At 40.5% G+C, this 11,489-nt stretch overlaps 1 protein-coding gene across 1 annotated transcript in view; it reads left to right on the top strand.

Annotated features, from left to right (window-relative positions):
• Positions 1 to 210: 210 nt before the first annotated feature.
• Positions 211 to 11,489, top strand: part of ARL8B (ADP ribosylation factor like GTPase 8B) — a 58,076-nt gene continuing 46,797 nt past the window's right edge. The window contains exon 1 of the mRNA XM_045861932.3: positions 211 to 529. Coding sequence (XP_045717888.1) covers positions 407 to 529 — 123 coding nt within the window. The 5' untranslated portion in view covers positions 211 to 406. The remainder of the gene's footprint in view (positions 530 to 11,489) is intronic.

Raw genomic sequence — 11,489 nt, 5'->3', positions numbered from 1 at the left:
TACAGCCGACTGTCAATAAACAACTGCAGAAAGAATGATGAGTTAACCAAGGTAAATGAGCGAGGGAGGGATGGTAGGGAGCCCAAGGGCAGCTCCCGGGTACGCGGTGCTGCAGGGAGGCTCCAGCAGGTGGCGCTGCAGGCGGTGGGCGCGCCTGGCCGGACAGCCCACGTCGCTCTTGCCGTGGACGCCGACGGTGGCGCGGGGACGAGCGTGTGGGGCAGGGCGAGTCATATGACCCGCTCGGCTTCCTGGCTTCGGCCGCCGCCGCCCGCCCGTGTCCGCCAGTGGTGCGCCGCGGCCCCGAGGAGCCGTTGAGGGGTCCGGGCTGAGGCACGGTCGTGTGGGAGCCGTCGCTGCTGCTGTCCTCCCGCCCGCCCGTCCGTTCTCCCTCCCGGCCGCCATCATGCTGGCGCTCATCTCCCGCCTGCTGGACTGGTTTCGCTCGCTCTTCTGGAAGGAGGAGATGGAGCTGACGCTGGTGGGGCTGCAGTACTCGGGCAAGACCACCTTCGTCAATGTCATCGCGGTGAGTGCCGCCCGCTCACCCTCCCGGGGCGCCGCAGCCCGCGAGTCCGGCCCGGCGCTTGCCCGAAGGCCCCGGGCTGGGGCTGCCCTCAGCGCGATGGGGCTAATGGGAGTGGGACGAGGGGAGGAGGCAAGCCGTTCCTGTCACCTCCGCGGGGGCCGGGGTTCGGAGTTCCCGCGTGTTGGTGCCTGAGCGGTAGCGTGGAGATCGGCAGCCGAAGAGTTAATTCCATTCAGTCACCTTCTACAAAAGGCTAGGTCCTCAGCGCGGCCGGGGCTTGGAAGGGGTAACGTTGGCCTTGTCTCGTTTTTAAGGATTGGGTTTCCTTCGGGTTTGCTCTGTGGGGGCACCTGCAGGCTTAACTTCAGCCTGTCACTTCCCCGAAGGGTGGGATTTGGCGAGCTGTCAGTCCCGTGAGAAAGCGTGAGACTCCAGAGTGTCCCTCAAGTAGCCGCTCGGGACGGAGAGCCCCATCGTGAGGAAAGCAGGAGACCCGCGTGGGCTCCTTCCCGAACTCTGTGGGCAGCTTGTTCCCTGTAATTTAGTTACTGGTTTTCAGTCGTTCCCCTAGGGGCGGAGATCAAGTTCATTGCTGTTGGGCTCGCTGGTAGAAACTGGGGAGAAACCCCTCCAGCCAATCCAGTCCACTGTAGTCTGTAGTGTTTATTTAGCCAAGCAGTTACGGGTTTCTGTTTTTCCAGAGCCAGTAGTCGGAAAAGATGGATCTGTAGTCACTCAACTTCCTTGAAAAAGGAGGGGTTGATCTTTTATGAGGGTGTTTCTTACTTGCAAGGGAGGGAAGGGAAGAGACTGGGCGGGAGCATAGTTTATTTCAGGCCCAGGAAATGGTGTCTAGGAGGGAAATTGCCCTGGGAACCTGTATACGATGTGGTGTTTATTCAGCAGTGATTGAGTGGAAGGATGATTATTAAATTTTGCTTGGGTGGTTAGTTGGGGAAGGAATAAGAGAGAAAGATTCTCTTCAATCTTAATTTAGAGGCCAGGAGTTGATGTGATTCACTTTTAGCTGATAGGTGCTTGTACTTGTCAGGGACAAGCTTTAGAACTATGCTAAAGAGAGATGGCAGCAGTTCTTCATCTTTTAGATGATGGTTGAAATCCTTATTTACTAGTCTAGTTGCCCAACTGGTTTGGTTACAGGAATGATTCAAACAGCTCCCTTGTGGGATTAAATATGTAACATGTGACTCTTAGTCCTGCAGTAATGGAGCAGCAGAGTGAGTAAGACTTGAAGAAAAAGATTAGCAGAGATCCAGACTGCCTTTGAGGAAGGTTGCATATAAGTATAAAAGAAAATTTATGTACTTGTTTGGCTGCTTTGGGGATATGTTTTTGTTTTTGGCTTGAGATGACTCTCTTTGCAGCAAGTAGAGTGGAAAGTGTGTATGATAGCACTAAAATTAATAAAAAATTTTGGACTAAATATCCATACTAGAGTTTTTATTTACTTATTTATTTTTTAATATTTTATTATTTATTTGAGAGAGAGCAGGAGAGAGAGAGCACAAGCAGGGGAGAGGGGGAGAGGGAGAAGCAGACTCCCCACTGAGCAGGGAGCCTGATGCGGACCTCGATCCCAAGACCCTGGGATCATGATTTGAGCTGAAGGCAGACGCTGAACTGACTGAGCCACCCAGGTGCCCCGTACTAGAGCTTTTATATGATACAGAAAAGATCAGACCTCAGTTAACTAAATTTTCTGGTTTTCCCTTGAGATAAGAATTGGAGTCTCCTTGTAAACCCTGTCCTTTTGACAAGACTGAATTAATATATAGTGTAGGTGTAGGTGTATACTACAATTAATTGTTATATTTGTTGCAGAGTAGTTATACTTGGGAAACCTGAAAAGGTTTAGTAAATCTTCGAAGAACTTCTAAAGACATAAGCATGAAAATCATGCTTATTATGTTTTTCAAAGATGGTGTAGCTTAATGTGAGCAAGAACTTTGAAGTCAAGGAACTGTGGGTTTCCAATCTGGCTCTGCCACTTAACCTTGTATCCTCTTTCAGGCCTTGCTTTCTCATCTATTAGAGATAATAATAGGTTTCTTGAAGAGTTGTTCTGGGGAGTAACTGAAATGACAGATGTTAAGTGACTAGCACCATCCTGCCCATAGAAGGGGCTAGGTAAGTGGTAGCTGTTGTTATTTGTAGCGGATACACTTCCTTAATGCAGAAACAGCATTTTGAAAATATTCAGAAGGGAATTAGCTGGGGTAATTTCCTTTCCTGAATCTGATTTATCCAAATGTGGGCTCCAGTAGTGGAATTATGGATTGTAACAATAACATCATGTACCCCCCCATTTTTAAAAAAAAATTGTATTAGATTATTTTAACAGCAGAGCTTCTGGAACCCTGTTGAACTCAAAGTGAACTAGTGGTTCCACTATTTTTTTTTTTTATATTAGACAATTCGTTTTGGATTATAATGATGTGGGTAGGTTTGGCTTAGAAAAATTCTGGACTGTAGTTGTTACAGCCTTTAAGATACTGAGTAAAAAAGAGACCTCGTAAATTTCATACCTTTTTAAAAAAAATATCAGACTCTATGGGCGCCTGGGTGGCTCAGGTGTTAAGCATCTGCCTTTGGCTCAGGTCATGATCCCAGGGTCCTGGGATCGAGTCCCACATTGGGCTCCCTGCTCAGCGGGAAGCCTGCTTCTCCCTTTCCCACTCCCCGCTGCTTGTGGTTCCTGCTCTATCTCTCTCTGTCAAATAAATAAATAGAATCTTTTTTTTTTTTAAAGATTTTATTTATTTATTTGAGAGAGAATGAGAGAGAGAGAGCATGAGGGAGGGAGGGTCAGGGGGAGAAGCAGACTCCCTGCCGAGCAGGGAGCCTGATGCAGGACTTGATCCTGGGACTCCAGGATCATGACCTGAGCCGAAGGCAGTCGCTTAACCAACTGAGCCACCCAGGCGCCCATAAAATCTTAAAAAAAAAAAAAAATCTCAGCCTCTAACTTAACCTGTGATTATTAATATGTTGAGGGTGAGGAAAAGGTTAGTAATTAAAGGTGATTTTTACAGACTTTTAGATAAAAACAATGTTTCCAAAATAGTAAATTTAGCCTTATATTTTATTTTATTTTTTTTTAAAGATTTTATTTATTTATTTGACAGAGACAGAGACAGCGAGAGCAGGAACACAAGCAGGGGGAGTGGGGGAGGGAGAAGCAGGCTTCCTGCTGAGCCGGGAGCCCGATGCGGGACTCGATCCCAGGACCCTGGGATCATGACCTGAGCCGAAGGCAGTCGCTTAACCAACTGAGCCACCCAGGTGCCCTAGCCTTATATTTTAAAAAATTAACTATTGTTTGTATTTTGTATAAAATGTTTGATTTGTAGACTCAAATATAGATGGTTTGAGTACTTTGTGTCACTTTAGAAAGTAACTTGCCAGGTATGAAAAGCTTCAGGTGAAGCCAGTTTTCTTTTGGTAAAAATCAACTTTTTGCATAAACTGTGGCTTTATCTTCTGCCTTAAAAGTTAAGAAAAATTTCAGAAATGTCATTTAACTTACCCAAAAGGTTTGTGAAGGTGAATTAGTTATATATAGGGTTTGGTTTATTCTGAAATGAGGCATTTTTTTTTTCTTTTTTAGAATTTATTTATTTGACAGAGATAGCGAGAGCAGGAACACAAGCAGGGGGAGTGGGAGAGGGAGAAGCAGGCTTCCCGTGGAGCAGGGAGCCCAATGCGGGGCTCGATCCCAGGACCCTGGGATCATGACCTGAGCCGAAGGCAGATGCCCAATGACTGAGCCACCCAGGCGCCCTGAAATTAGGCATTTTATTTACAGAGAGGTTCATTCCTAAAATTCATATTCTTGTGGTTTTGAAAATGGAATGATACTTCATTTTATCTAATATTTTTACATAGACACCCTCAACATACTAAGTGTTCTCTTTGTTTTGAACATTAAAAAAAACCTCTCTAGTCTTTAATTTTCTCATTAGTTTTAGGGAATGAAATATTGCCCATTGCTAAGTATTCTGGCAGTTATTGCATAATAAATCATGTGCTCTATATGTGTAATGTATGTTGAGTAATCTTTATTTTTAACGGAGGCTCTTACATGGGTTGCAGGAATTAATAAGAAATGTTTAATAGGATTTACCAAAGTGTTACAGGCTAACTCTTAAAGATAACAGTGTGTTTTAGAAATGAGTAGTATGAAAGTTTGTCTACATTTTTGTGAAATATTGATACAAATTGGTTAATCCAAGGAAAAGTTTATTACTGCTGAGTATTAGGAAAAGGAGATACTTGGAACGGTTGTAGAAATTTGAATCTAGAATTTTTTTATTTTAAAGATTTATTTATTTTAGGGAGAGGGAGGGAGAGAGCATGTGCTCTTTAGCATGGGTAGGGGCGAAGGAAGAGAATTTAAAGCAGACTCCCTGCTTAGCATGGAGCTCCACCTGGGCTGGGACCCTGAGATCATGACCTGAGCCAAACAAAACCAAGAGTCAGATGCTCAACCGACTGAACCACCCAGGCGCCCCAGAATCATTTTTTTTAGAGTTTGTAGAAACTTTAATTAAGTGGTCTAATTTTACTTTCATTTTATAGATGTAGCTAGAGGATCCAGAAAAGTAAGTGAAATTCCTAAGGCTGCTAACTAGTAGAGATAAAATTAAAACCTAGGGTTAGTTCCCTTTCTACTTTTCTGGTCTACCTCTGTAAAATCCAGCTGAGACTAGAATCATAGAGCTGTGGATTAGGAGATCTTAATCCTTTAAAAATCTTTTTTTTAAAATATATTTGTTCATAAATATACTTTTTTTTTTTTTTTAAAGATTTTATTTATTTATTTGACAGAGAGAGACACAGCGAGAGAGGGAACACAAGCAGGGGGAGTGGGAGAGGGAGAAGCAGGCTCCCCGCAGAGCAGGGAGCCCGATGCGGGACTCGATCCCAGGACCCTGGGATCATGACCTGAGCTGAAGGCAGTCGCTTAACCAACTGAGCCACCCAGGCGCCCCATAAATATACTCTTGTTACGAATCTGGATAACAGTTTAAACCCAAGCATCTTAAGCATGTTGATTAACATTTGAGGACTGTGTGTGTGTGTGTGTGTGTGTGTATCTCTATGTGTGTATATATGTGTGTGTCTGTATATATGTTGGAGGGCATGAATTGGGGAAGGAATGATAATCTGTATAAAAGTAGGAGTAGTGGAATATTTTGATATTGTGTTTGGACATTTAAATAACTGGCTAACAGCATTGTTGGGTTATTGAGCCATGTTTATTTTCTTTAAAAAGCAGAAATAATTCTGGGTTTGATCAGAGTGTTTATTACCTAATTACTCTGGAGTAAGAATGGGGAAAATAGTTTTTAAAGAAACTATATTGTGGCTCAAGTCTATAGGTTAGCAAATTTGTAATTTTATTGTAGAAATAGTCTTCTAGTGAGGTGGTCTTCAATTTCACATTAGGAATTGTAGCACATGAGGCATCGTGCCAAGGAGCTTCTTTCTCTTTCAAGGTTCTTTACCCTCATCCCCATTCCCATTATTTTTGCCATGCAGACTTAAAATATCAAAAGCCAAATGTTCTCATTAAGAAGTTGTTATAGTGCAATAATCCATTTTAAATTACTGACTTAGAATGTATCTCACAACTTAAAGTGCTTTTTAACCTCAGAGATAAAGTGGATGGTCACTGAACATGGATAGAAAATGCATTGTACCTATAAAAACTACTTAAATATTATTTTTAGATTTTTTTCTGATTATCAAAATAAGATAGGGTCATTAGTAAAAATTTTAAAAGAATGATATAAAATAGAAGAAACCTTGTTATCTTCACCATCCAAGGTTAACTACTGTCAGCATTTCAAAGTATTTCCTTTTTGTCTTTTTTATTATTATTTTTTAAAAGATTTCATTTATTTATTTGTTTTGAGAGAGGATGAGCTGGGGTGGGGCCAGAGAGGCAGAGGCCAAGGGAGAAGCAGACTACCTGCTGAGCAAGGAGCCCAACTGGAGGCTCCATCCCAGGACCCTGACATCACGACCTGAGCCAAAGGCAGACACTTAACTGACTGAGCCACCCAGGTGCCCCTATTTATTTGTTTTTTTTCTTTTTGTCTTTTTTTTGTCTTTTTTTTTTTAAGATTTTATTTATTTATTTGAAAGAAAGAGAATGAGAGAGAGCACATGAGAGGGGGGAGGGTCAGAGGGAGAAGCAGACTCCCCGCCGAGCAGGGAGCCCGATGCGGGACTCCAGGATCATGACCTGAGCTGAAGGCAGGCGCTTAACCAACTGAGCCACCCAGGCGCCCTCTTTTTGTCTTTTTTAAATGAATATATCTAAACACCTTTTTAAAAAGTTTTGAGAGGATACCTAGTTTGTTTTAATTATGGTGTATGCATTTTTCTGTGTGTAAAACCATTTTAATGCTTTTTTAATTTGTTCTGTTATGGCATATCTTGTGGCTGTACCATAATATATTTGATCATTTCCTCATTATTGGACATTTGAATAATTTCCAGAGTTTATTGTACATCAATGTGTTCTGCATTTCCTAAGGATGAGTTCCAGAGTTACATCACTGGGTCAAAAGAAAGGAACATATTTCATGTCAAATGGCCAAATTGCTTTCCAGAAAGTGAAGTATGGGCTCTTACTGAGAATGTTCTCTGAACAGATTTCATATATAAAGTTGGATGTCAGCTAAGCACTTGTCCCTTGTTATTTTTAGGGCAAAACATATTTAGTTTTGTTGATAAGTAAAGTAAACCAGCAGTATTTTTAAACTATTCTATTAGGTAATTGCTCTGCTTCTGTGTTCAATGTTTAAAGAGGTATCTATGTTTTAGCAACTACTAAGACTGAGACTATAGGGAACATAATTCCTTTTTGAGTTTTCTTTTTTATTGAATTTTGTAGCCATGTCATATAAATAACAGCTTATCCCCTTTCTCTGTCCGGATCTAATTTGTTTTAAACTTAATGGTGGATTGCATTAAGAGTTGTATTCTAGGAAGCTGGCATATTTCCATGCAATCCTTACCTAATCTTGTCCTGTTAAAGTGTGATGCTGCTTTTCTTGGGCGGGGGGGAGCGTGTTAAAAAATATTCTTTTATAAATCAGAATCTAAGAAAGTTTACCAAGTAAGGATGCCTGGATAGCTCAGTTGGTTAAACATCTGACTTTTGATTTTGACTCAGGTCGTGATCTCAGGGTCATGAGATTGGCTCTGCTGGTTGTGGAGCCTGCTTAAGATTCTCTCTCTCTCCCCCCCTCTGCCCTTCCACCCCCCCACCTGTCTCTCTTTAAAAGAGAGAGAGAGAAAAGAAAGTTTGCCATGTAGACCATTTTTTGAGGCTATAGCATATGAATTTTTTAAATTAGTAACTTGAGTATCATTTATAATTATAAAAGTTGATTCATGTCTTTTGTGCTCATATAGGAAAACTAAGAAAAAAATATTAACCTAATTGCTGAATGGTCAAAATTAAATGATAATTTAAAGCATTTAGTTTTTCTAGTATGTGACAAACCAAAATTGGAATCTCTAATGGAATAATTTGAGTTAATTTCTTTCTTCAGAGTCAGCACCACAAGGCTTACATTCTATTGTGTTATTTTTTACACTCTTTCTTAAATTGGACAATTGGGTCTTATATTTCATAGTTTGTCTAGTTTTATACACTAGAGTAACATTTTTTTTTTTTTAAGATTTTATTTATTTGACAGAGAGCACAAGGAGGCAGAGCAGCAGGCAGAGGGAGAGGGAGAAACAGGCTTTCTGATGAGCAGGGAGCCCGGTGTGGGGCTTGATCCCAGGACCCTGGGATCATGACCTGAGCTGAAGGCAGCTGCTTAACCGACTGAGCTACCCAGGAGCCCCTAGAATAACATTTCATATTCCAAAAAGAAATTTTTTTTACCCTTAAAGAAATCACAGCTTTAGGGTTCATTTTAAAACCATCTCTAAGAATACTGTACTTTTAAAAAATTGTAATACTGACAAAATAATTTTAGGTTTCAGATACCGAAGTAGTGACATTTCTGCTTGAAAATTGAAGCTTTTCCTTCTAAGCTGGGTTAGGAAAACAATCATTTGTTATTTTAAAAAAAAAAAAAAAACTTGGATGATGATTGGCAAAATGATCCTAAAAATGTCTTTTTATCAGTTTACTTGATAACAATTACTTTAGCTCTACCTAAGTAGTATTACTGTAAGAATATACTTTGAGCCTAAATTTGTTGGCATATGAATGTGGTATGAATGAATTTATTTGGAATATGTTTAAGTGGCTGCATGAATTAGAATGGCATAGAGGTTAGGAACTGACAGCCACACTATTGAGGTTCAAATCTTGACTCTTCTTTGACTTGTCTTATTTTTGGCAAGTTACTTAACTCCTCAGTGTCTGTTTCCTTACATGTAAAATGAGAATAATAGTAGTTTCTACCTCATAGAGTTGTTATGAGTTAATACTTGTAAAACATTTTGAACAGTGTTCAAAACAAGGCAAATAATATGGAAATGCTTCATAAATGTTAGCTGCTAGATTACTGTAATGTGCTCTCCTTGAGGGCAAGGATTTCTGTTGCTTTTGTTCACTGATACATTCCAATTCCCTGAAACAGTGCCTGGCACATACTAGGTGCTTAAATATATTTTCAAATAGACTTACTATATTCACAATATAAAATTAAGAAAAATGCCTTTATGAACTCACATTTCCGTTTTCATATTTCAGTATGCAGAGTGTAGCATAGTGTTAAGAATGACAGTTAAGGGGGCGCCCGGGTGGCTCAGTTGGTTAAGCGACTGCCTTCAGCTCAGGTCATGATCCAGGAGTCCTGGGATCAGAGTCCCGGAATTGAGTCCTGCATGGGGCTCCCGGCTCAGCAGGGAGTCTGCTTCTCCCTCTGACCCTACCCCCTCTTGTGCTCTCTCTCTCACTCTCTCAAATAAATAAAATCTTTAAAAGAAAAAAGAATGACAGTTAAGAATGCAACTTTATGGTAAAAGGTAGAAAAATAGACTGATCCCTACAGGAAGGAAAGAGTGGCCCTTCGCAGTACTACCTGCCCTCTAGAATTTAGGTGCCCTGTACAAGTGTATGCTTAGATTGTAATTTTAAATTTGGATAAGACCATAATTTTGGTATCTATTTTCATGTATTTTAGGTTTTTTTTTTAATAGGAAAGAGGGGAAGCCCTTCTTTTTTTTTTTTTTAAAGATTTTATTTATTTGAGAGAGAGAGAATGAGAGACAGAGAGCATGAGAGGGAGGAGGGTCAGAGGGAGAAGCAGACTCCCTGCCGAGCAGGGAGCCCGATGCGGGACTCGATCCTGGGACTCCAGGATCATGACCTGAGCCGAAGGCAGTTGCTTAACCAACTGAGCCACCCAGGCGCCATTGTATTTTAATTTTTAAACCAGATTAGTGTAGGTTTTTTTTTTTTCAATTTTTTTTTAAAGATTTTATTTTATTTATTTGACAGAGACACAGCAAGAGAGGGAACGCAACCAGGGGGAGTGGGAGAGGGAGAAGCAGGCTTCCTGCTGAGCAGGGAGCCCGATGTGGGGCTTGATCCCAGGACCCTGGGATCATGACCTGAGCCGAAAGCAGATGCTTAATGACTGAGCTACCCAGGCCCCCCAAGATTAGTGTAGGTTTAATCACTGTTGACAGTCATAAATTTGCAAGCCCCAACAGGCAGTATACTGTGCTTGTAGTAGCCCATCCCCTCCTAGATGAGAAGTGGGCTCTTGAGACTGTCTGCAGTCTGGACCAGAGAGAGCTTTTGTCAGTTTGCCCTGTGAAGGTGGATTAAGGTCTGGTTTAGACAGTGATCACTAGATCTACTTTTCCTTGACAGCTCCTTTTGTATGGAGAAAGTTTGAATGCAAATATATGGAATTCATTATATTCAAATAGTTCTTATCAGAGGAAGAACTAGGAAATGGCAGAAACCCACTTTTTCGGCCTCCAAAATCGAGCTGTTTCACTCCTGGCTTTTGGTTTCTTTATTTTGATCTCACTATTTTCTTCATTCAGTGGCTGAATTTAAAAACTTAAAACATTTTGTTTCTTAAAAAGAATACGCATAATCCATATTGTTTAAAAAAACAGTATAGATAATGCAAACAAAAAGAAATCATTTTTAATACCATTAGGATTTAATGACTATTAATATATTTAGCTGTATATCCTTCCCATTTTCTCCCTGTCTTTTCACAAATATATGCTTTTTTTGTTATTGAGATGTAATTAACATATACTAATTTCAGGTATAACATGATTGCATATTTGTATGTATTGCAAAATGATCTTCACAGTGAGTCTAGTTAACATCTATCACCATGCATAGTTACAATTTTTTTAATCTTGTGATGAGAACTTCTAAGATTTACTTCTTAGCAACTTTGGAATAATACAGTATAGTATTATTAATTATGGTCACCGTGTTGTACATTCCTCTTACTTATTTTATAACTGGAAGGTTGTACCTTTTGGCACCCTTTACCTGATTCCTTCACCACTATCCTGTACCTCCTGCCTCTGGCAGCCACCAGTCTGTTCTGTGAGTACTACTTTTTTTTAAAATTGCACATATAGGTGTTTTTCTCTTTCTGATTTATTTCACTTAGCGTAATGTCCAGTATATGCTTTCTTGATAACCGTGACAGGATCATGTTGTACATTCTAAGTGATCTGATGTAGTCTATTTGACTTACCTACTTTGATGGCTAAAAGGCAACTCAAGTTCAGTTAGTTCAAGATGGAACTTTTATTCATTTTTAAATTTTATTTATTTATTTATTTATTTATTTATTTATTTATTTATTTATTTATTTATTTATTTATTATTCATTTGAGAGAGAGAGCCAGCGAGCATGCAGGAGCATGGGGAGGAGCAGAGGGAGAAGCAGACTCCCCGCTGAGCAGGGAGCCTGATATG

The sequence above is a fragment of the Mirounga angustirostris genome, unplaced genomic scaffold (genome assembly GCF_029215605.1).
Source record: "Mirounga angustirostris isolate CCGP_5_RB_7025 unplaced genomic scaffold, mMirAng1.0.hap1 SCAF_1, whole genome shotgun sequence".
In the NCBI taxonomy this organism is placed as follows: domain Eukaryota; kingdom Metazoa; phylum Chordata; class Mammalia; order Carnivora; family Phocidae; genus Mirounga; species Mirounga angustirostris.
The sequence above is the reverse complement of the archived record's forward strand: the minus strand, read 5'-3'. Positions and strand labels throughout refer to the sequence as shown.